This window comes from Neomonachus schauinslandi, chromosome 11, assembly GCF_002201575.2.
Source record: "Neomonachus schauinslandi chromosome 11, ASM220157v2, whole genome shotgun sequence".
In the NCBI taxonomy this organism is placed as follows: Eukaryota; Metazoa; Chordata; class Mammalia; order Carnivora; family Phocidae; genus Neomonachus; species Neomonachus schauinslandi.
The window spans coordinates 101,053,475-101,079,265 of NC_058413.1; the positions used below are offsets into that span (position 1 = coordinate 101,053,475).

The 25,791-nt window shown below is 47.6% G+C and overlaps 1 protein-coding gene across 4 annotated transcripts in view; it reads right to left on the minus strand.

Moving 5' to 3' along the window:
* The window catches only part of NCAM1 (neural cell adhesion molecule 1), a 297,885-nt gene that overhangs the window by 31,927 nt on the left and 240,167 nt on the right, over positions 1–25,791 (minus strand). For 3 of the 4 annotated variants that reach the window (XM_021696579.2, XM_021696578.1, XM_021696580.1), the window contains exons 7-13: positions 25,185–25,351; positions 18,154–18,296; positions 7,705–7,855; positions 7,152–7,336; positions 6,689–6,785; positions 6,199–6,369; positions 4,376–4,507 (exon numbers count right to left, since the gene is read on the minus strand). In XM_021696579.2, coding sequence (XP_021552254.1) covers positions 4,376–4,507; positions 6,199–6,369; positions 6,689–6,785; positions 7,152–7,336; positions 7,705–7,855; positions 18,154–18,296; positions 25,185–25,351 — 1,046 coding nt within the window. Of the gene's footprint in view, positions 1–4,375; positions 4,508–6,198; positions 6,370–6,688; positions 6,786–7,151; positions 7,337–7,704; positions 7,856–11,981; positions 12,012–18,153; positions 18,297–25,184; positions 25,352–25,791 lie in introns of all 4 variants that reach the window. The other variant, XM_021696577.1, reaches the window with a different exon arrangement.

The window sequence follows — 25,791 nt, forward strand, 5'->3', positions numbered from 1 at the left end:
TAGAGTGTCACTGGAATCAGAGCAAAGTGCCCACTGAACTCACTGTGAGCTCATCATGACTTGATGGTCTGGTTAATTCAGGGGAAAGTGTATCTCTTTCTCTTGTACTTTTTTGGCTTGAATTGTTTGCATCACTGCCCATATTATTCTGGCAAAGGGACAGAGTTTTATGTGTTTTAAACACAATATATTAGAATTATGTTAGATATATTAGAAACATAATATATTACACTTGCAACGTGCCATCAAGGGGGCATGATGTGAAGACAAAAACCTCAAGATGCCTCTTTGGAAAAGTAGACACTCCTTCATGATCTTTATCCCCTGAAAGAAATTGTCTATTTTGCTTCATGGTTCAGAAGCAAATAAAGAGGTGACATTCAGGCAATGAAATTCTGAAGGTATGTGGCTCAATCATGGAGGAAAGGATGCATAATCAACTGTCACATCATGTCTTTAGGGCCTCAGCAGCTCTGATAGGGAAGCAGCCCCTCCCAAGGCAAACAGAGCTTGTGAGCTTTCCACCTAAAAGCTTCATGACAACACGCAGACATGTGGCCTAAAAATACATGAAACAGGGACATTTTTTCCAGGCTGGAGTTCTATTTATTTGTTTGGAGTCACCGCTTCCTCGTTACCTTCACACACATTTATGAGCTGCACACAAAGGAATCTTCAAACAGGTGAGCCAGGCTTTCTGATATGGCAGCTCAGAAGCAGGACTCTTGGGGATATTTGTGGCTTTGGCTAGTTTCACCTGCTCGTCCCTGCTTTGACATGGTCATGCCTCTGCATGTGGCTAAGTCTATTAAGGAACCAAGAAAGCATCCCCCTTACTGGCACATCTCAAGGAACTTCAAGTGATAAACTAATGCAAGATGCACCAGCTCTCACCTACTGCCTCCTAACTGGGGCAGGGGGTGGGAGGTAGGGGGTGAGGGGTGGGGATTGGGGGTTGTCTGGCAACAATGACTCTCTATTCAGTACTACAGCTTATTAAGCCTGTACCTTCTCCCCCTAGGTGCCCCTAGGGCCTAACTCCAGTGTCACGGGATCAGGCTGTGAATCTGTACCCCGACATCACAGGGGGGAAAGCATGGTCAGTGGGCGAGACGAGCCAATGTCAGAGACCAAAACCAACCTGGGCTCGGCTAAATGGATGGCTGATTTTATTTACCTGATTTCAGACAACCTTTGTGCCTTCTGAGGACAGGGAGTGAGAACTCAGAGAAGTCCTTCCTAAAACGTGCCCTAACTTCCTAGTAGCAGTGAGTGAGTGTTGGCATGGCAGTGGTAGATGCTGGAGTCATCCTCCCAACTGGATCCTTCTTCAGGACGGGTCTAGATACCCCCCTGCGCTAGGCCCTCACTTCGGCCCCTCTAGGAAGGTCACAAGGGTACAGGAAAGACCATAATAACCAACTTTAGTAAGAGTATGATGTTCTGTGTATTTCCCTGGCTCTTAACCCGCTCAAGTTCTTGACACAGGCACACAGGGATAAGGCTCTGCCACAATTTTCCTTATTTAGAAGAAGTTTGATTTTTAATCCTTTAGGCCATAACTTTATTAGATGATTGAGAAAACTGACTTTGCATGTCATTAGCATGACCTACTAGCAATGGACAGCTGACTGCTCCATTTTCCAGAGGGGTTCTTGGAATCCTGGTGCAGGGAACAACAAGGTCCCGGAGGTCTCTCTTTTTTTAAATTAAACATTGAGTTTTAAAACATAGCATCTGCTTAAGAAATTCTCACCTTTGTAAGGGCTGAACTGACAATGAGTGAAAACCACAGATGGGCTTTGAAGTCGAAGACCCAGTTACTCTGATTCAGTACTCAGACCCCAGGTCCTGGTTAGAAACTCAAAAGGAAGCCTCATCTTGGCCTTCCTCTCTGTCATATAACTAAGCCACCATTCCTTTACCCATAAAATCCAGAAGCATGGAAACCAAAGCTCAGATTAAGGATCCAGGAGGAAGGTGTTCTCAGGGTCAGAGGTGCTCCTTCTGAGTTCACTCGGGGCAGAGCTGCCGCCCAGAGCAGACAGCTGTCAGTCTTGACCTGACAACGCCAATCCCCAATCCTGACTCCTTCCAGAACCGGTTCATTCAGGAACCAAGTCTGCTGAGATCATGGATTTAGCACTTGCTCAAAATCTCAGAACGCCTACACGGAGCTACTTAGTTTCTGCTGTTGCTGCAATATTTCTGAATAAATTTTTAAAAGATAAGTTTCCCTGAGTGCCTTTCAGGAGCTGGGAGCTTTTTATGGAAAGAGTGTGCAGTTTTCTGAATACCTTTTTTTCCGAGTCTCTCCGGGTAACACTCCCCTTCACTATTCTGAGCTCAGCCCAGGAAGCGAGAGGCAGGGCTTGGTGGGAGTGATGCTTGGGGGCATCTTGCAGGCCAGGTCAGACCCGTTTGGGCCCCCCCCAGAGCAGCAGGCCAGGTTCCTGTGACCTTTGCTCTTTATATTTGCTATTTATAGCTTACATGTCCTTCCCATGGAGCATCTCCCCTCTCTTATGCTTGATGGTGAAGTTACTCAGTGGCCGGTCATTCTTTCCCAAACATGGACGTGCACTTTGCAAGAACCTAGTGCTGAAGAACAGAACTGACCGGAAGTGGGGATTTAACTGCCCAGCAGCTGCCTGTAGGATGAACCTGTGACTCAGAACCAAACCTCATGCTCTTCTTTACAATTGCAGCTGCTGCTTAGGCCTCCCAGAGCCCTCCAGCCACCATAGACAGAAAAGGGAAGGGGCTATGAGCTCAATTCTTTTATCTCCTAAAAGCAAATGTGAAAATCCCTTCAGCTGCTTTTCCCCGGGAAGGGATTCTGGATCCCTGGTGAGGCTGTGGTCATTTTCTGGCATCCGGGCAGAAGGTGAGCTGGTGCTGTCGTGTGTTACTCGGAGACCCCCTGCAGACTCCCACCGTGCTTGGCTGGGTGGGCATCAGCATTGCCATGGGGTAATCGTCACACACAGAAATTAATAGATAAACACAGCTTCAAAGGACACAAAAGTTGCATGCTCTAGAACAGGACGCGTGTTAGCCTCTTGGAGTAAAAACCTACAGACATTAACAAGAGCACAACTAGACTAAGGTCAGTGTGGTTAGGGCCCAGACAGTATCATCTACTTCAGCCTAGGGGACAAAAAAGGGACCGGAACTAAATTAAGAACTAGGACTAGCGGATGTTAACACTATCGAAACAGATAATGAGGTATGAAGAGGCACTTACGTGGAAGAGAGCTGTCTGCATTTCCCATGGATGGAACACAGACGAAAAGAAAAGACAAGAGACAGACCCAAGGGAAAAAAAAAAGATGTAAAAGAAATGAATAGGCTCTGCAAAGCACATGGAGCTGGAAATTCAAATTATCAAGTTATTTCAAATCCAGAAAGAAGCAATTCCTGTAGGAGGAAGATGAGGTGGGCTTTCTGTTTCTGGAAGAGGTAGGGGGTTGCTTTGCAGGCCTCTGGTTTCGAAGAGAAGGAAGTGAGGGATGGCCCTGCGTGCTTGCTAAGCCCAGGACTCAGAGAGGACCCAGGGAGCCCTGTGGCTGCTCAAGGCGTCTGCGTCTACTGCACCTGCTCCAGCTGGGTGGGCGCAGGGCCCTCCCAGGGCAGTGGTCTGGGTCTGCGGAGGGTGTCCCCGGAGCAGGGCTGGCCCAGAGCTATTGGTGGGATGGGAAGGAAAGAGGGCGGGCCTGTTGTAAGGAAAGAGGGCATGATGGAGGAAAGCAGACGCCATCCCGAGTGCACCAGGAAGAAGCGCCTCTCTCGAAAGCGGCCACAAGGGAGGGAGACCTTGAGGTGTGCTCGTGGTGGGAGGGAGGGGGAACAGGAGGTGGAGGCCTCAGCCCTCCTTCCCCTTTTGCACTGTTGGGGTCTTGCTACTGTGCGGACATCCCATAGCAGCCTCCTCTCTTCTATAACGTAATATCTCTGCTGCCTCAAAACTCCCACGACTAATTACACGAACCATCATTGTCTTTTCCCTCTTCCTTCAAGTCACGGGGTGCTTTAGGGCCTTTGTGACCTGCGTCAAAAAGCAAAATCTGCCAAATCCCTCCACGACACACTGCTGCGTTGTCCCTGTCCAGCTCCCCTTCACGAGGCGCCAGTGTTTTCCTCCCCCTGGCTGCCATGCTAACAAGCGGGGCCAGCTACTGCGACAGTGTCACCAAGCTCTTTGGGAAAGACTGTGTAAGGGCTGGGTATCAGCCATCACGGAGGGCCAAGGGGCTGGGAGGTGTGCCCTCCCTGAGCAGAGCAATCTGAAAGACAAAAAGCTGTCATCTGAACAAAGGACGGGGCAGCTCGGGGTCCCCCCCAGGAGAAGAGGGTGGGTGTGGGGTGTACTTACGGACTGGCTGCGTCTTGAACTCAGAGGCCGTGCTGATCTCACCCAGACCCTTGCCGTTGAGGGCCGCCAGTCGCACGGCGTATGTAGTTTCGGGCTTCAGGCCCACGATGGTGACGATGCCCTCCATGTTGGCTGTTGTGAGAAGACAAGAAGGATCACCGAGGACGGAAAGCCTATTGGTAAAATGGCGTAGTCGCTGTGGAAGGCAACACGGCGGGTCCTCAAAAACTTAAATCTAGCGTTACCATGTGATCCAGCAGTTCCACGTCTGGCTATACACACAAAAGCATGGAAAACACAAAATGGAACAGATTCCTCTGCACCCAGGTTCACTGGAGTATTGCTCACAACAGCTAAAGGGGCAAACGACCCACCTGTCCATCAGCGGGTGGGTAGATATCCAGGATGGGGTGCTGATACAATGGAGAATCAGTCAGCCTTAACAAGGAACGAAGCTCTGACATAGGCTACAATGTCGATGAACCCTGAGGGCATCAGCCAAGTGCAATAAGCCAGACACAAAAGGACAATGACTGTACGATTCCACTCCTCCGAAGCAGTCGGGATAGTCAACTACCCAGAGACAGGAAGTAGAATGGTGGTTGCCGCGGCTAGCGGGAGGTGCGGTGGGGAGTTAGTGTTTAACGGGCACTGAGTTTTGGGTCACGAGAAAGTTCTGGAGATGGATGGTGGTGATGGTTGCACAATAATGTGAATGTACTTAATGCTGTTCAACTGTATACTTAAAAATGGCTAAAATGGGAAATTTCATATTCTACATATTTTGCTACAACAAAAATAGAACTAGAAAATTAATTATACTTAAATTTAAAAAAAATATAAAAAAAAGGGGGAGGAAATCCAGCTGTAGCAATGACAAAAAGAAAAAAAAAAGCCAGTTGGACAGATTGTGACATGGGATCAACTCGCCGTAAGTTGGTGTGAGGTTTCAGAGGGAAGTTAGGGAGGTAAAGAGATTGTTTTCTCCTGGCTCCAATCCTGACGGCACAGAAATTCCTCCCAGGCCACCCCGCCCCCACCCCCAAAAGCTGAAAGAGTGATGGAAGCTTTCTGGTGAAACAAATTCTCAGTAAACCGGGTCGGGAGGTGGCTGCCCCTGTTACTACAGACAGGACCGGGATTAAAACTTCCTACAGAAACAAAGCATGCTTCACTGATGTATCCTGATTAAACCCCAAATGGAGAGTCAGACAGGGTTATATACTCGATCCTCGGGCCAAAATGGTCCGGGCTCAGAATCTTCAAACTGCAGGCATCCAAGGGTTATCTTCTAAACTTTTAGTTTAGAACTATATCACAGGATGGATTTAAGAGCAGACTTTTCTCTCGGGCAATTTGTTATTTGGTTAATACTCTAACTACATGACAGCCCCTGAGTATGCCAAGCAGGACTGAGGGGGTGATGGCAGAGAACCCACAGCCCAGGGCACCCACAGGTGCAGGGCAGGGCTGGATGGGACTCCTCTGGTTGTGCTCAGCACCTAAGCAGGGCTTCTGCTTGGCACGTGGTTTGAGATGGCCTCATCCATCTTAGCATGGTCCCGAGAAGCAGGTTCTGAGGGACAGAAGGCCAGTAATTCTAGAGGAGATGCGACCTGCCCTCATTCTAGAGGGACAGGCATTGTGCTGCAGCACAGGAAGACGAGCGGATGGCAGGTGTTGGCCTGTGGCACCCTCAGCAGGTGAGAGTGCTGTGCCACACACCCCAACGGGCTGTCAGGGTGCCAGGACCTGGGGTGAGCATCTGCCCAACACCAAGCAACCCATCCTTCTAAAGGAAACGCTGACTCTCCCCCACTTACCTTCTTTGGCATCATACCACTTGAAATGCCACACTTCCTCGCCCACTGCTCTCCACTCAGCCTTGTATTTGAGGATGGGCACCCCACCGGTGGCCTCTGGTTCATCAAACTGCACCTGGGCTGTGCTAGAGTATGGCTCCACCTGGTCGATGGATGGTGAAGATGGGGTGTCTGTGGGGAGGGCACATACGGAGACCCAGGTGAGCCCGGTTAGGTCCAGGACATAACCCTCAGCCACAAAGCATGTCTCTCATTTCCGCTTATTCTTGGGAATCTTGTCACCTATATCCTGTCCTCCAGCCCACCTCACCTTATGATTCTCTCCCAACATGCCCTGTACCCACACCCTCGAACCTCCATAGGCTCCCTGCTTCCTGACCCTCTGTCTTTGGCTACCCTGGCCCTCTCTTCTTTCACTTTCCTGATGTCACCAAATGGCACGGAATAGGACAGGAAGGGTCAGGGTAGGGCAGCCATACGGGGTGCTCACCTGCTTGGACAAGGATGAACTCCAAAGACTCCTGTCCAATGCGGTTCACTGCAGTACAGTTGTAATTTCCGAAATCATTTTCAGAGTCTGGGGTCACCTTTGGAAAGAAGGAACTCGTGGGTTCTAAGTGTCCCATGGAATGGCCACCGACTCATATCTTTATTTATTGGACCAATTTGTAAAGGAAAGAACCAGGAAAGCATGAACCATTAGCTCCAGCCCAGCCTTAAGCCAGAGAGAATTGCCAAGGGGCCAGTGAGAGAGGCACGCTCGGCCTCCTGGGCTGCGACCTGGCCCCAGGGAGAGAGAAGGGGCAGGGCTGAGGCTCAGTTTCTTCTGTAGCTGACGGTTCTGCTGGTCAGGATGCCAGAGGAGCAAGAGAGAAGATTTTAGCTGCATATAGGAGCCTATCCAGAGTCAGACTGTGCCTCCTCCCCCCTCCCCTGCCTCCACCACAACCTACCTCTAGATAGCTGGCGGAGGGGGTGTTGTAGATCTTGATATTGCTGTAGTTGGAGCTTGGCAGCAGCTGACCATCTCGAAACCACGAGATGGTAGCACTGGGGTAGGCAAACACCTCGCACGTGATGTTCACCTGGTTCCCCTCCCATGTGTACACAGCCACGGGGCCCTGCAGCTTGGGGGCATCTGCAAGGAACAGCAATGCCTATCAGGAAGACCAGCACCACAGAGGAGCCCCGCACACCCCGTCTCCTAGCCCTGGGAGGGCGGGCGTGCCCTAAGCAGAGCCAGGGCCGGGGCGTAGGAAAGGTCAGGCCGGTTCCGCAGTCCTGTGAGCTGCACAGGAAGATGGAAGGGTTTGTGAGCCTGTAAGAAGCCTCGGCCAGTGTGAGGGCATGACCTGGGGACAAAGCTCTGGAATGGCCTCGGGCCACTGCCACATGGAGCGTGAGCAGAGCTACGGGGATGCGGCTCGGGTCCTGGCTGCTCTTGTCCCCTTTCAGCCTGACCCTGCACAGTCCCCCTCCCCTCGTTCTTCCACAGCTGCTGCTCACATTGCACTTCCAGGTACATGGACTGGGAGTCCTGGCCGATGGTGTTGCTGGCGGTGCAGATGTATTCTCCGGCGTCTGTGTACTGGATGCTCTTCAGGGTCAGGGACGACACTCGGGCGTGGCTACGCACCACCATGTGCCCGTCCAGAGTCTGCCGGGAGGGAAGAGAGAGCGTGAGAGCCCGCGGCAGGGCTGGGGGTGGGAGACCGGGCCATCTCTTGTCTGGGACCAGTCTCACATCCTCTCCCCAAGCTGTGCCCATGTGTCTTACTTAAGGTCCCAACTAGCGTGGGAGGCTCTGGAGAGCACCACGGGAACTTGAGTGTCTCCAAAATAGAAAAAGGGACCCAGTTTATGTGAAGCAGCCTAGACCCTATGCCAAGATCGGTTTGGGGCAAGGACAGCCAAGGTCCCCCAAGACGACTTTGTTTGGCACGTCTAAGATGGAAGCAAAAGGCCTGGCCTGCAGATATTCCAGCAGTGACAGCTTTGCCTCATGAGAGTCTGGGAAACCTGCACCCTAAGCTTTCCTTCCAGGAGTCTGCCCATCTGCCAGTTCCATGGTGCGTGCATGCATAATGGGAAATCTGAATGTGCCAAGTGCAAGAAATTATACAAGAAACCTGTATTTCTGCAGATGCCTCGCTTTCCTGAAGGCTTAAAAGTGAAATAATTTCATTCAAGAGAAAGTCCAACAACTTGATGATGAGGAGCTGTTGAGCTGGAAGTGAGGGTCCCTGGCTCCCCTCTCCAGGGATAGTGGCACAGAGCCCCAGGCAGTCACCACCAGATTCTGCATTCTAGCCCTTGATACAATAATTCACTTCCTGAGTCTCTGGAATTCCAGCGACTGGTCAAAAGGGGAATAAACCTATGGTCCCTAGGCAATGGGTCCTGGAATATTTCCACGGGGCTCCTGCCTTGACACTCGAAGTGAAATGGTTGCTGGCCTAGATAAAGTCTGGGCATGTTGCCCAAGTTCAGATCCTCAAGGAAGTTGGTAATCTGAAGAACGAGTCTCGTTCCTTGCAGGCTGGGCTACACTCTTATCTCCAGCATATGATATTCTGTGGAGATGGACAGGTGAGTGCTCTGCATATAGCACCTGTCGTCCCATGGGGTCGGGCCTTTAAAGAATGAAAGAACACCTGTTTCATTGAGGTTCTTCTGATGTGCTGGTTTGGAAGCCCGAAACCCAGAACTGCAATGTCACACACAGCCGGCTTGGGCAGCTCAAAAGCAAGGTCCCATGGGCCTTGTGGGGCGGTCTCTGTGGAGACCTGTCCCAAAAAGTCCCTCTGACCATCACTAATGGAATGAATTCATCTCAGGCATTTAAGCCCCATTGAGGTTCGGATCTGGAAGATGGGACACCCCTGCTGGCAAGGCGGCAGCGAGCCGAGCAAAATCATCACTGCCTAAAGGGCCACTCCGCTCTCAGAGGAGTGCCCGATGCCCACGGCTCTCAACTACCATCTGACCTGTAAGTCTGCAAGGCTGACTGGTTGAGGAGATGCCACACATTAGTGAGAGATGACAACAGACAGGGGTGGAACACTTGACTAGAACACCTTGAGACATCCAAGGGTCCCTGGCTCTTCGGACTCCCTTTTCTTGTGGGCTGACCAGGTTGTCCCAATACGTCCCAGTGGCAACTTCCATGAGCCATACAAAAATAAACCCATTAAACTAGTGGCATCGAGAGCATCCCTGCAAGTATCTCTAAAGGGCTGACCTTACCTGTTTGTCACTCCTGTCTGCCCCAAACACAACAGGATAAAGGCAGAAAGGGTTCGAAGTCCACCCCCTGCCCTTCTGGTTATGTCAGTGAGAACACAGGCTCAGCCCACAGTGACACCAGCTGACGGCTGAACGAGGATTGTTTGTCATACAGATGGAGCTTGTCCTGGGCTCAACACCCACAAACATGGAAAACTGACCAGATCTTTGGGAAGTCAAGAGAACATTTCCACAATGGAAGCAATACTACAGCAAAAGATGCAAAGAGAGTCATGTAGGTAAGAGTAGGACAGTAACAAATAACAACAAAGCAGGACACGAACAGTCTGTGCAGAATATTCTAGAAAATGGTTGAAGAGAAGCTTGGGAAGTGGTTTCATTGACAGCCATGCTTTTCTCCCCTTCTACGTGGTCTTAATTTCTCTATGTGGAAAATTTTCTCATTTAATTGTGTCAACAGACCAGGAGACAGTCCTCTACAGAGAATTCTCATTTTGCAGTGGCTCACGACAGGATTGATGATGGGAATTTGTCAGATGCCCAGTTCTCCCTCCAAGGGGAAGCACAGAGTCTCCCGTGCAATTAGGCTGTCTCCCTCTGACACCAGGCAAAGTCAGGGAGCGCCACCTACAAGCCATCCAGACAGGGGTCATGCTGATAGTTCAGGCCTGCAGAGGAAGCAGATGATCTCTGGGCAAGAATGGAAGGAGAGCTGGGACAAGAGGACCCTGTTTTGCAAAAATAGCATGCAGTGCAATTACAATTATTCTTCCCATCAACATTTTTTTGCATCCCTTCTTCCAGGTAAAAGTGTGAATTTTCTGAGCTTACAGAACGAAACTGGCCATAGCCCAAGCCTTCTTTGGAGCTCATCTGGACTTAATGGTTTTCATCTCTGAATGAGACAAACAGGAAGGAATGGAACTTCTGAGCCCCAGGGGCGGCACTCACTTGAAAGTCAATTATATCCAGAGTGAGATACTCAAGATAAGGATACTTCTGGAAACCGGAAGTGAGTTGTCTGCTTTCCTGGGAGTAAACCTATTACTTCCTCTTATAACAGTAATTCTCTTAACCTCCCTTAATGCTCCCTGATAAATCTCCCCTCCCCCTCCAGCCAGGTTTAAATCAGAATGACAAGGGGAGAAGCGGAAGGCCAAATAGAATGAGATCTGTAGTTGCTCAGAAGTGGCTGATAATGAACGCTTCTCTCCCCTCCCCAGTCCCGGATGGGTCCGTGACTTTGGGGCAATAGAACACCCAGCCTGGGACAGCACTAAGCGACTTCTGTGCCGTAGGAGGGAGGCATTTCAGCAGGATTTGCACTTGATTACGGTCTCCATGACAAGGAAGAAGGCAGGATACAAAGTGAGCTTATCAGACACTAGGTTTGATCACGACAGTGTGTTCATGCGCAGAAACTAGGATCCGCGCCCGGGGACAGGCAGTCAACTCCTCAATATTAAACAGCATTAAATATTTATAGCCACGACCTGCACACAGGAGTTATGTGTTCTGAATAATTATCATTTCTGGAAGACTAAGAGGATAGGGTTACCTGATTAAAATACAGCGTATAGGATTGACATAGTCTACATTCATACTATTACAATATCAAAATTTCCTCTGGAGAAGAGACAAAAGCTAGTGTTTAAAAAAAAATATTTATGGGTTTGATCCTTGAACCTCCTCTAAAGCATACTGGTTTTTATTTCACTATCTGTCACTTAATCACACAAATCAGTGAAAAAAAACAATAGGCATGATTGTAATTAGGGTCTTGGGTGTGTAACATTAAAATCTTAAGATTAATATTTAGCTTCAGTTTTCAAACAAAGTCCCACATTACCCAAGCTGAAGCAAGCAGTCAGAGAAAGCTCAAAGGCTAAATGCTACTGACTTCTAAAAAACATAAAACCGCTTGTGCCAAATCGTGCTAATCTCATAAATTTAATGCTCTATCAAAGTGACGTATGTGTGGTTAGCAATTTGGGCAAACCAAGGAGAGATGTCGTCTGCATTGCTTTGACATGAAATGGGATGTGATGTGATCATTTACCAAGACCAATCATTATAAAATAAGCAAGCAACAAGATGAGTTGAGCTGGAAAGGGTTGAGTGGGTTTTTAGACCACTAACTCCATGACTTTATGACCCAAAGCCACATCAACCAGGTGAGAGTCACACACACAAAAAAAAAAAAAAAAAATCTTGTCATTTCAAAAAGCCTGGCCTGGGAATTGGAGCGATTTATTTCTGTAAGTATAATTACCTGGATGTGATTTTACCAGCACCAGCAAGAAAATAAGATCCAATTTTAAGAAGTAATAAGGATTTGTTCATCCACTCCCAACACAGCTTGCTTGCTCATCCTAAAACGCCACTATTTCTAAGTAACGTCTACCACTATCGACCTATTCTTTAATCTAACTCTATGACTAATTAGTTTAGCATGTCTGGTTATTGAACTGGAATGGTGAGTTAAGCTAGAATGCTTTCAAAAACTAAAGACTGGCTAGTGGTCAGGTAAGCTATACCTCTTGCTTCTCTGGTCGAGTCCACGAAGCCTGGAGAGAACAAGATATAAAACACAACAAGAAAGCAGTAAAATTTTACAACATGTTGCTTCAGAGAATTGATGTATCACACTGCATTCCGTGCACATGCAGCTGCTTTTTAACTCAGAACTTTGTCCAAGGCCCACTTTCAATGGTGTGTTTATTACCCAATTTAATTTAGGAGTTAGCTTATGTTCCGCTTTTTCCCCCCTTCCACACATTAAGATGTATCATTCAAAGGAGAAGGCTTTCCTAACCTTTGGTAGGAATACACATGGACACCAGCAGACGTGTTCGACTGCTCCTGTTGTAAAACGTCTTGAGCATTTCTCGTTGTATCTCATGACGCGACTAATACGAACCCCATAATCTAGAGATACTTAGAGGGTAGGTTTCCTCCTTTGGATTCCATCAGACAGCTTATCGCAAAACTACTAATGCCATTTGGTGCTCATGCATTTTTCTAATTCGTGGCATGCATCCTATTAAAAATCAAGTTTATATCTTAAAAAAAAAAAGGAACTAAGAAAGGAGCAGAGAATGGTAAGCATGAAGTCCTTAAAGTTGTGGGTCAGGAAACTTTCAGGCCAGCCATCTCTGCTGCTGCAGGCTCCAGTCAGTTCTTTAAGAGGAATGCCCAGACAGCGTGCAGGCTCGAGCGTGCACCACCGTCATCCAACACGGCATTCACAAAGGACTGAGTCAACTCAGAAGCATAGAGGCTTGGTTATTTTCCTGCCCACATCTAGATATTTTACTTATCCGGCACTTGGGAATCTACAATGCTTATGGTTTTTCTGTTTTCATACCGGGATTCAAAAACATCATACCTGCATTGTTCTTTTTATTAGATGGCATGAGTGCCTGGTTGTCCCTGATGTTCAGATGGAGAAAGGAAAGAACAGATGCCAGAGACACAGCAATGCAATCCAGGAAATGCAAATGAGTCCGCAAACATTTAGTAAGAGTCCACTAAATGCAAAGAGCTTTTGTGAGAAACGAGGAGGGAGATGTTGGATTATGTCACGTGATGTCAGAATGAAGAAAAAAGTGAGAACAGAGGAACGAACATGCAGAGACCAAAGTGACAGTGGGCCAACATGTCAAATGTGGTTGCCAAGTCCACATCACGGAGAAGCTTGTCTGTCACATGCCAGGGCTGCATGAATCAAGATCGTTTTTTAAGGGCTATATCATATGGAGTTGTTTGTTTTTCAAATCTGATTCTTCTTGTGTCTCTCCCAGATCAGTACGGTTTTGTGGCTTTTAGAATAAGTAGTTGCTAGTAACAAGATGCTTCCAGTAGCCTGACCTCCTGCCTGTGTACCTGGTGGAATATGCCTCGGCCCTGATAATTTGGTGATGGTGTGGCTCACTTTAAGACAATGTGATATGCACACACAGAAAACACATTAGGATAGGATTAGTCATGCTCCAGAAATTTTAAGTTCCAGGTTTATTCACATTTTATCATCTCACATCTCACATCTTTTAAGAAGTAATAAGGATTTGTAGGAATCTGTAGGAATATGTAAATAAACTAGAGTGAAGCATCCCTACTGTTATCCTAAAGTATTACCTGCTCTACCTTTGCCCACACGCAGAATATGCCAGACTCTAACTGCTCAACGAGGCACCTTTTCCAGTATTTATATGTGGGCACCTAGGTTGTACGAAAGAGGAATTCTTCCTGCTGACAGAAAGATCCAGTTTCCAGCGAATCCAGAATTTCAAAGGTCTCTCTTACTTGTGAGATTTGTGGGATACTCTATCAGCTAAAGACTCAAGGCTCATGAAATTCCATTTTTTTTCCTATCTATCTCTTCTGATCTCAATTCTTTGCCCCTCTTCTTTTCCTCAAATATTAAAGTTTCATATGAATTTCTGTACCAGTCATTTCAAAGGCATGTTCAAATAAGAGGTTCAAGTAAGCACACAGAGAATGTGTTCTGCTAGCAACAGATTGTGCAAATCATCCTCCAAAGGTCTTGCTCAGTATGTAAATGGCACCTGGAAGTTAGCCCCACTCACTCACATACCTGGCAATATTTAAAATGAGTCTAGGTAGGATGAGCAACGAAATGATGTGGACGTTCAAACTTTCTTTGCATCTGCATTATCACAATGACCTCCAGACACATTGATCAAACTGACCCACTATAATGTTCAAAATATGGTTTGTTTTCTTTTTGGTCAACATAATAGAGACTAATGAATGGATTAACTTTCAGACAGATGATCTACCCTAACGGTCTTAATGACCCAAATTTAGCTTAGCTGTTATCAGTTGTTGAGCAAAACCGACTCAACTAGCTGAAGCTTAGCAGACTGACAGTAATCAATCTCGAAGGAGCAGCTGGACTACACCTAAAGACACGATCAGATAGGGTGTGACAATGAGGCTCAGTGAACTGGCTTTTGTTTGATTCCCACCCCCCCTTCTTTTTTTAATGAAGAGGAACTTTAGGATCCATTAGAAAGTTACTAACTCTGTGCCTATGGTTGAAAGCCTTTTCTCTCTTCTCTTAAGAAGGGTAATACCAGACAAACCCTAGACTTAACTAAGCAATGAAGCAAAAGACCAAGCTGCTTTAATTAGCTTATTCTGTAACCAACTTTATTAAAGAAATCATTGAACCTTCTGCAAAAGTCATCAAAATCATGAGGAGCACCGTGGCATTAGGTGCTCTACCTTCCAAGCCAGTGACCCAGGGGGAAGCTGTGAGAGCATTCTAAGGGCTCTGCACTTGACCTTGTCCCAGTCAACATTTTTATCAGAGGCTTGGACAAAGATGTTTCATGTAAGTGTTCATGCGAGGTTGGAGGCAACAGCTAATACAGATGCTGGATCACAGCTGCCTGGGGAAGGCTACTGAACTTTCTGCCTTTGGGCTTTGTGAAGTGGGGTCACCACTCACTGTTAGACCTCATTACTTTAAAAACACATAAAACAGGGGGGGTCCATGTGGCTTGAAATGCCCTAGACCTACAGACCTCTAAGGACAGCTGTGAGGAAAGCCAGACTTGCCTGGTTAGAAAGATGGACTGAAATATTCCTCAAGCCAGAAAGAGTTTGTGTATGTGGCATTTTTGGTCATCAAAGTGATTAGAGGTGGCTGCTGGCATTTAGAGGGAAGGGGACTGGTGGTGCTAAAAATCTTGCAATGCACAGGACCATCCCAGGAAGGAAGAGCCTTCCCAAATTGCCATAGTGACCCCACTGAGAAATGTCTGGTTGCAACAAACAAAACACAGTTTTTAGCAGAAATAAATATAAAATTCTGCATTTTTGGTGAAGCAATCAATTGCATAAGAACAGGATAAGGGGATATGTGGCTTCAGTGCAGTTCACATAAAAAAGAGCTGAGCGTTTTAGTTGACCACAAGCTCAATATGAGGCAAGAGAATGAGGAAATTGCTGCAGGGCTAATACTTTAGCTGCCTGATGGTGTCCAGAACAAGGGAGCAGTTCACTGCATGGAAATCTGCACTAGCTACACTGTCTCCACAGAACTTTAGGGGAGTGCCAGTGGACTGAAGCTCTCTAGGACGGGACCACTAGGAAGCACCAGGGGTTGAACTGACGCATGAAGACTGGAGACTAGTGGAAAATCCAAGAGCTCTCGCCCAGAGGACTGAGGGGCAGAGGTGGGAAGACTGAACAGTGGGAGGGGCAAGGAAGCAGACCTTCCTGATCCCCAGTGTTGGCCAGATGCCTGCAGAAGACAGACACCGTCACCCTTCAGGGAGGGACCACGAGCCTTTCCGGCAGATAAACTTCCGGCAAAGTGAATGCCAGGTGAGACTGGACTACCTCAAATGGGACCTTCCTTCCTGGCTTCTAGGATCCCAGTATTTTGTGCAGTCTAATTCTCAGGAGCCTTCCAGAGCTTAACAGGTAGAAACAATCATTGTTTTTATCTGCTTTGTGTATCATCCTGATTTTAAAAAGAAAATTGTTTTCTTTGACTCCTACAATACGGTGCCTCTAATCATCTTGATCCCTGATTATATATAATGCACCTTTAGAGGGTGGAGAACACGAGGGGCTGCCAGATCAAAGTGAAATTGATTACCTGGAGTCCGGCCGGCATGGATAGGCCCTCTGTTCTCTTAATTATGAGCTCTCCACGGTATAAGATGGATATCAAGCCTCTCTGATGTTAATATAAAACTAATAGAAATGGCAACTTCTCTATGTAGGGTTCCATTTAGGCAAATATGTTAATATGGTGTCATGTCACTGGCTGGTTTGGAGGACTTGTTCTAACAACGGATTCACGCATGTTTCAGTAGTGTCACTTTGAGTAAACTCGAAGGCAGTCCGTAGTAAAAGAAACCAAATACAACCTATGTGGCTGGGCTTAGATAATTATCTCAGATTGAGACAAATGACCTACACTGATCACTGAATTATACAGCACCTACTTGGTCTTAGATGGTCTCTTCTGGAGACCTTTTGTCTCAATATTTAGTAAGTATGAGTGTGGATTAGTGCCTGGTTATTTGTTCTCATTCTGTAAAAATGAATTCACAGATACAGGCCAGAAGTGCCCACCTATAAAAGAACTTAGGGTAGGCACAAATCTTAATAACCCTTCTGGTCTAGCTTAGCTGTGGAGCTATTCCTAGAAAAGACATTGAATTTAAAAACATCATTCATCTGGGATAGATATAATTTCTGTCCTTCACTGTAGGTCAACGATATACACTGGGTCATTCTGGACAAATCACAAGCCTGATGTAGAAAAATTGGCTGAGCAGCAGCCTTGTGGTTTAAGCCCTGAAATGTACATTCAATCCACGTAACATACACGATGGGAGCTGAAATCTGAGCTTGGGGTTTAATTCCAATGTTGATAAAGAAACTATCCAAGTAAACACCACATTTCTTAATCCAGTTGGTTTTCACAATATCGAACAGCATATGTGAGTTTCAAAAATACTTAGCAGTTCCTTGAGGTTTTGTTAAGTCAAATTCAACTGTGGAGGTAAAACTTGCAAAAAATAATGGGCTTTTTGGAACAGCAATTTCTGTTCCTTTTGATTTAGTTTTGTTTTTTATTCGTGGGGCAGAAATCAGATCCTCAAATGCAAATCCCAAATGTAGCTCTGCTGTGTCACCCTGTCTCTTTTTGACTTTATTTAAGTTTACCCTCTGGGGGATTTCCTTTAGGCAGGCAGAAGAGTGAAGATCTATCATTTTTGACATCGTGGTCAATAAGCAATCCATTATAAACGCTCTTTAAAGTTAAGGCCATTACTCCTAAATAGGTGACAAAGCTTTGGCCAACTAATATGAAGCCCATTACTACAGGGTATATGAGATGAGACTGGAGAAGTGCCATAAGAGGGTTTAAATTGCTTTAAAACCAAGCTGCTGCTTCTTCCTGCTTTGGGCCCACTCAGTAGCAAAGGGCTGCCTGATGTGGGGTTACCTCAATCCGTATATACTGTCAATAATAATGACAGCTTCCCGGTGGCTTATAAATCTACATGCTTTAAAGCTAAATCTTCCCAGTCATTTCAAATTGCCAGGAAGGTTGCTACCATGGCCACAGAGAGCTTAAGCTGAGAGCATAGAATGTATTGGAGAACCCAGTGTAATCATCGTCATGTGGAAACTGCTAATTATTTTTGCCTTCAGAACAAAATGATATCCAAATGTGACCGAAAATACAGGCAGACACAAAGGCAACCAAGCTTTTGTGCATACAGTGCATGTACAGCATGAGTGTACAAAACACGAGGAGAAGAATTAATAGGGCTCATTCTGATCCCTGCTATTTCCAGGACACATTCCCTTTGGTACTCTTGATATGATGATAGCTGGACCACCAGGCTCTTGGCTTCTCCTTGCTCCTCATAGCTCCGTAATCCTGGGTTTGAAAAGCACTACCCGCTTCCTCCCCAGAACGTCTAACTTGACCATGCCCAGGAACCTCACACTCCTGCAGATCTATGCAGGAAACTGTGGCCCTGAAACACACTGACGGCCAGGCAGTCTGGAGGATGGAGGCCGTGGGACCTGGCATGGCCTTCGGGGCCTGCATCCCATCTTCTAGCTCCCCGAAGAGAATGGGGCCCCGGGCAGACATGACCTGCTTTGAGCCTGCATCCCATGGCCTGGAAACTCTTGGTGACATCATACCTTTTCTTCGCTGCTGATGTTCCGGGTAGAAGTCCTCCAGGTGATAGTGGGAATGGGGTCTCCTGAGGCTTCACAGGTCAGAGTGACTTGTTCTTCTAGTTCCATGGCGGTCTGGTTCTCTACATAAGTGATTTTGGGTTTCGCTGAAAAGACAAGACATGTTCATGAGTTTATCTGATTGGTTTAGCTTTCTGGGTTTAAATTATACCATGCACCCACTCAACACAGGTTATGTCCTTACTGAGTATAAGACCCTATTCTAGGTGTTGCAGGAGCTACAGAACTGAATAGGCATGTGACAACATCAATGTGAGACCATTAACAACAAGATCCCCTAGAGAACGAGCGTCCAGGGCACAGGGTGGAGAACGCATGGGGCAGAGGAAGAGCACTCATCTGGTTGGAGCCTTCATGAGGAGGAAGCTTTCGGGCTGGGCCATGACATCTTCAGTACCTGGAACTTTGGGATAGAGTCATTTTCAGTGTAGACTACTGCTTGACTGCGAGCAAAGAAGCAAGGACACGTGAGGAGGGCAGTGTGATGGGGGCCATGTTTATGCATCACGGCAGGGGGAGGTGGTGCTGGGCCCAGGCGCCGAGTCATGGCTGCCTGGCTACAGTGCTTGCTTTGAATGATCTCCGGGCGCCGATGGAAGCCCACTGGCGGTGTTCGATCAGAGGAATGAAATGATCACTTGTACTTCAAGAAGGTTAATCCGCAAAAAACTCAAGATTGAGAATGGAGAAAACCTTGAGGTGGGAAAACCAATTTTGACAACTCTGACAGTGCCCCAGATGTGGTGGAACAGAGTCCCGAACCGGGTGGTCCTGGGGGAGGGTGGGGTGGGGGGCAGACAGGGAAGGGCAGCTCTGAGAGAGGTGCTCACGAAGGCTTCACGGGAAGTGCCAAGTGAACAGAGGGCGAAGGAGCCATGGCAAGAATCAGAAGGGAATGAGAAGGAGTGCAAGTGACTGAGCTTCTCACTGACTGGGAGAGCTGTGTTAGTATTGACTCAAGCAGGGAAATGGGGCAAGAGACGGGTTGCGGGCTGCGGAGTGGGCTGGGATAGGAAGGAGAGGAGATGGGTTCATTTTCCAAATGTTTTGGGTAATGCCAGAAAACACAAGCATTTGGAATCGGAGTTAAATGTTAAAACATTAGAGAAAATTGACTTTTCCTGATTTAAAACAATTACACTCTGAAATTGCAAAACTTTCCATAGAAAAGAACGTTGCACAAATGTAACTTATTTCACTAATGGGGAAAAAGACGAGGCTAGATAAACAAAAAATAAATAAATCAAATTTATGGGATAATTTCTGAAAGCAGTGCAAATTCATACGCTGCTCCTGAGTAGGTTAATAAACGACTGTCTATATACTTCCTACAAGTTGACGCCCCCGATTCTGCTTTAATGGCAAGTGCTTTAAAGGCTGTGCGTTTTCTGTAGCAAATACCTGCTTCTATATAAAATTATCCATATAGGCCAAGTATTCTACTACAGTTAATCTGTACTAAACGCTTGCTTGGCAAATTCTTTTTTGATGGCAAGCACCCAGGCATGTCTCAATCCAATGGGGCCAAATGATCACAAATTGGAACTGATGGAGTTCACTTGAGTGAGGTTTTCCCACAGAAAGGTTCTGTGTCGATCTTGATAAATAAGACTTTCAAGGTGGGGCGCCTGGGTGGCTCAGTTGGTTAAGCGACTGCCTTCGGCTCAGGTCATGATCCTGGAGTCCCGGGATTGAGTCCCGCATCGGGCTCCCTGCTCGGCAGGGAGCCTGCTTCTCCCTCTGACCCTCCCCCCTCTCATGTGCTCTCTGTCTCAAATAAATAAATAAAATCTTTAAAAAAAAAAAAAAAGACTTTCAAGGTGGTCACAACTCATACTGAATGGACTAACTGTTAAGTGCGGCTGGACAGGAGGTTTGAGAAAGATAAAATAAAAGTTGAATTTCTACACTGTTAAAATCACAGATTGAAAAGTGTAAAAAAGGGGCACCTGGGTGGCTCAGTCGGTTAAGCGTGTGCCTTCGGGTCATGATCCCAGGGTCCTGGGATCGAGTCCCGCATCGGGCTCCCTGCTCGGTGGGGAGCCTGCTTCTCCCTCTGCCCCTCACCCTGCTCGTGTTCTCTCTCTCTCTCTCTCTCTCTCTCTCAAATAAATAAAATCTTTAAAAAAGTGTAAAAAAATAAAATAAAATTCAGCCAAACAACTGAATTCACTGAACTGAACAGTTGTTTTGAGGTCCGGAGGCAGTTACAGAAAGGCTGAATTTTTGGCCTCTTGAAACCTAGATGGATATGGTGACCTAGACAGTGTTTGCTGGCCTTGTCATGACCCCTAGCACTTTGTCCCAGCATCAAAAGGTTAATAGAAGACAAACAAGGGATAGTTAATGTCTATTCATATCTGGTTTGGTGGCTCCATTTCCCAGAGGGTTACAAAGGGTGCACTGCACAAGTCTTTAGAAAAAAGCAAACTATATTCTTACTAAAAACACTATTAACAACAGCTAATTTTGTATGGTCTACAGAGGGCTGTTGGAAGGCAGGCAAGCTTCTCACTAATGACCTAACCTCTCTGCATTACAGAAGCAGCAAAGCTATTGTCAGAACTCATTGAAGGCTCAGGATATTGCCTTGGGGTTAGGATATCAATATAATTTATTGTCCAAATCAGGGCACTCTTGAGAGTGAAAAGGAATGCTCTAACTAATTACCCGGGGACAATGGGCATCCTCCGGCAAACAGGGACAGCTGCAAGGTCACTTCCCTCTGCACACCAGCATCTACAGGAACATCTCCAGGTTTTGTCTTCAGATGGTACTTACACCATCTTAATTAATGTCTGCTGTGGGCCCTTGACTTTGGATCCCTGTTCTATTTTCCACCTGCTGCTATGGGACTTACTGCCTCAGATCGTTCCATTGCACTTCTCCCCACGGACCCTCCTGTGAGCACAGATGTCCTTGGGAGTGTTCCCAGCACAACGGCTCTCCTCTTCTGGCATGCCCATGACTCTGCACCCTGCCACTGAGAGGTGGTCTCGTCTATTCCCACCCCAACCCAGGCTCCTGCCTCCCCAGCTCACGGAGGGCTCTGGGGCCCTGCTCCTCTGTGCTGAGAGGCTGGACATGACCAGGTGCACCTCCCTTCCAGGCTTTACACTGTGCTGTAACTCACAAAGGCTGCTTTGGTCCTAAGGGGTCAGATAAGCAAGCCCACTGGTGAACTTGCCTTAGCCCACAGCAGCACGAGACCTCAAGAGCATTTGTGTGAGCATAATAGGAATACGCGGAGACAAAAATACTTTTTCAGAAGGGCCCATGGGGGAGAAAAGCAATGGAAATTCATTGCCAAATTTAAAGAAAGGTAGGATGTAAGTACTTAGTAAAAAGAGCTTCTGGCTGATAACTAGGGCAATGCATGCTAGAACGTGACCCTTTCTTAGGGAAAAGTGATGTCGGTAAGGTACAATTACGGCAGTCTCTAATTTAGATGTGCCCTGTACCTACTAACTGCCTTCCCATCTTGAATCACAGGAGTTCTGAGCCCTGTTCTACCATCCGAGCTATTGGTTTCTGTGCTCTCTGCCTCACCGCTGCCACTGGGGAACCCGGTCCGCACGGCAAGCCACGGGGAACGGGAGGGACAGAGAGTAAGAGAAAGAGGGAGCACTACCTCGCGAGCCCCTCCCCACCCCGTGTCCTGGCCTTCCTACTAATCTCCTAAACCAAGGGAGGCCAGAGGAGGAGGGAGAGGAGGTTAAGAATGTGAAATGGAGAGGAAAAGCAGTGTGTACGAGAGGGACCAGGTTACTCCAAGGAGGCTATGTGAACTCTCCCCTGGAGATCACAGAGGGGGACTCGCGTTCTGGATGGGGGCTGGATTAGACAGAGTCCCTAGGAGTCTGTGGTTTACTTGCCTGTCTCTGCAGGAGTCTGGCCACCTCTCCTCTATTTGCTCTTCTGGACTAGCATCTATATTCTCCCAGCTGCGGTCTTGGGGAAGAAACTGTGTGTGTGTGAGGGGGGTACAGGAGGGCATGCCTGGTGAGGGAGGTGGGTGGAAAGACAAAGCCTGTCTTGCCACAGTTCCTGCATCCTACATTCATTCCCTGCTTTGTTAGCTCCTCCCCTAGACCTGATCCAGCTCTACACTCTCTACTGGCCCCACGTGGCTCCTGACTCACTACCCATGCCTCCTTCCTGGGGCAGCCACCCGCACCGGAGAGGCCTGGAAAAGAATCCAAGATCTGTTCCTGACCAGCCAAGTGAGAACTGAGTGTATCTCTACCGAGAAACCATGTGATCCATGGTGGGAAAGGGAGGGCACGCTCACTTTGGTGTTCCCAGCCATCCCATCTGTAATTCAGATGTAGTCTGTGTCCAGTGGAGCTTCATGGAGTAGTAACTCCCCTTTGCTAGCTCACGGAAAGGAACTTCCAAGCCAACTGTTTGAGTTTGAACCCTGGCTCCTTGGGTAGGTCACCCAATTCTCTGGGCTCAGTTTCCTCTTTTGTGAAATAGGGGAAAGAATGAACTCTACCTCACAGTGTTGTGCTGCGGATTAAAAGTCAGTTACACACAGTACTTCACATGGTGCTTGACACATTCTAAGCGCTCGCTTTGTGTCGGGTATTATTATTACTTTATGGGGCTAATATATAAGAATTTCCCAAGACAAGTGATGGTTACACATTTCTAGACTCCTCTCCTTGCCATCTGCACTGTGCTTCATTAACATAAAACAAATGGCTCTGCTTTCACTTAGGCAAACTCTAGCATCTACGATCTGCCAGACACTGTCCTCGTAGCTGGGGGTACACGGCCCGTCTGCAAGGAGCTCACAGTCAGCGTAACACGCAGTCTTCCCGCCCCTGCGTCTGCGCCTGGGTGGCCTGGGGGCCTCGCCTGCGCCCACCCTTCTGCACCTGGGAAGTCCTGCTTGGGAAATAGCACACCGTTTGTGAAGACCTCTCTGCCTTCTGTCCCGCATGACCACAGGTCTTTTTTTCCTCTAAAACACTGTGCCCATTACCATTATGAAGTCCTTACAATGGGTCGTCACTAAAAATTTCAGCCTTGGTCACCCATGTTAGCCCGTGAGCCCACGGATGAGGACAGAGCTCATGTTTTTCATCCTCATCACTTTGACAATGGCTGGGCCCACAGAAGACACTCAAATATTGCTGGCTGACGCTCTCTATTATAATTTATATGCTTCTATGTTCATCTCCCTCCTCACGCTTCTTAGAGTTAAAGGACCACATCATACTCATATCTCAGATGCCCTTCGGTCCAGCAACGCTGGTGCTTAATCACTACCTGTTAAATGAAGGAATACGTTAACAATGCACCTATCTTTATAATATGGAAGGAGTTGAAATCTGAGTGATTCAAATCTGGGGAAGAGAATTAGAGAAAAAACTGTCAGGAATATTTCCCAAGGCCATTAGCTTTCACTCTCCAGTGTATCCAGTTGATATGAACCGAACTAATAACCTGTTTCTAAACCCAGCTGTCATTAATAGAGAAATAAGATTCATCTATGATTAGCAGGTCCAGCTGCACACAAGCACTTGATCTTCCAAAGATCTACGATCAGGCCCCACGAGCAGGTCCCAAGCAGGTTTCCCAGGCACACACTGTAGTGACCTGGAACCATGTGAACCAGAGCTGCCCCTTGGTGCCTAGCTGTACCATCTACAGTGGACCAGCTTCCCTGTCTTTTTTTTTTTAAAGAGAAAGAGAGAGAGAGAGAAAGTGAGAGAAGTGGGAAGGGGCAGAGGGAGAAAGAGAGAGAGAATCCCAAGCAGGCTCCATGCTCAGCTTGGAGCCCGATGAGGGGCACTATCTCACGACCCTGAGATCATGACCTGAGCCAAAATCAAGAGTTGGATGCTTAACTGATTGAGCCACCCAGGCATCCCATGTCATTTTAAAAAAAACATGAGCAGGAAGTGTTGAAAGCCAACAGGTTAAGCATTTCTCTGCCACAAATTCTCTTTCCAAGGTCAGGTCAAAATGCATTTCAGTTCCAAATGCATGGAAGTTAACCGAGTTTGTCGAGATGGGAGTGAATAGAGACTAGGGGCTCTTCTCATGACTTTGGTGGCACCGTTTCACATGGGCCATGGAAAGAAGCAAGGGGGACACAGGCAGTCAGCCGGCTGGTCACTACTGTTTACCACGGGCCTTCCCAAGTCCGGCACTGTTGGGAGTGGCAGAGATAAAGCAGGAGAGAGACAGAACAACCAGCACTCCGCTATCTTGGTGTTTACATGCTTCGTGGAGGTCGGAGACCACAATCCCCAGAGCAAACATGGAAATGAGGCCAGTTCAGGCAGGACAAGTGTGGTGAAGAAGATACAGTCAGATCAGTGGAAGCGCTCAGCGGAGGTGGGTGGGTGGTGGTGGTGCATTAGCCAGGGTAGTGCAGGAAGGACTCATCGAGAAGGCGGGTTGAGTTGAGGTCTGAATGGTGCAGAAGGCAGCTCAGAGCACATGTGGGGGAATGACATTCCAAGCAGGAGAAGTATCAAGTGCAATGTCCCGAAGACAAGGAACAAGCTCAGTGTTGGCTGAGCCACAGAAGGGGGGCCTGAGGGGTTGGAGAGTTTTCAGTGTGGAGCAAAGTGGAGGAAAGACGAGGCTGGAAAGGAAGGCAGGGGCTAGCTCAGGTTAGGTCTCACAGGCCAGGGCAGGCAGTCTGGATTTTATTCTGGTTGCAACAGGAAGCCATGGGAGGATTTTAAACAGAAGACTGGTGCTTGAGGTCATTCTGGCTACTGTGAGGAGGGGCAGAAGGGGACCACGGGGTGGAGACTGTGTCACTGACCAAGAGAGGAGGCAGACAGCGTGGACTCGGGCATAGGGGTGGAGATGGCAGACGTGGAGATGGAACAGATTCCAAGGCAGAGAGGACGGGGTCCTGCTGGAGGAGGGGGTCCTGCTGGTGGATGGAGTGTGCGGGGTAAGAGGAACTGTGGCAGAACAATGACCTTGAACCCCACCGTCCTTACCAAAGACTTTGAGGTGGATGGACGCATCCTGCTCTCCAGCCTTATTCTCGGCAATGCACACGTACTCGGCCTCGTCGTTCTTATCCACCTTCCTGATGGTCAGCTCAGAACTGTCATCGCTGAAGACATACTTCTCGTCTTCCTCGTTCTCTATCTGTTCCCCATCCCTACATGGTGCAGAAATGCCAAGTGCCATGATTTTGACCACAGAAGTAAAATGTTCATTTTTAACCCATTTCCACAGAATGCAGACTGAGCCCATGGGAAAGACTCAGTCTTCACAGAACGTCAACACCCCAAATTATACTTCCACATACACACCTTTGCTTCCTCTACCCAAACCTCTGTTTCTCTCCAAGGGCTATAAACTACCTACAAACATTCCAAAGAGGGCCTCCAAGGCCACGCCCTCTGGTTCTGCCCCATTGGAAGGGGTTCAATGCACAAGGCGAGAGAAGCTTATAGACAGGAATCCACAGAATCTACAAAATCTATAGATTCCTTCTGTAGGAATCTACAGAAAGGCTGCACCCAGAGCTGATCTTCCCAAGCAGCCCATACCCATGCCACGGACATGCCAACACAGAGCAGGCTCCATGCTCCCTTC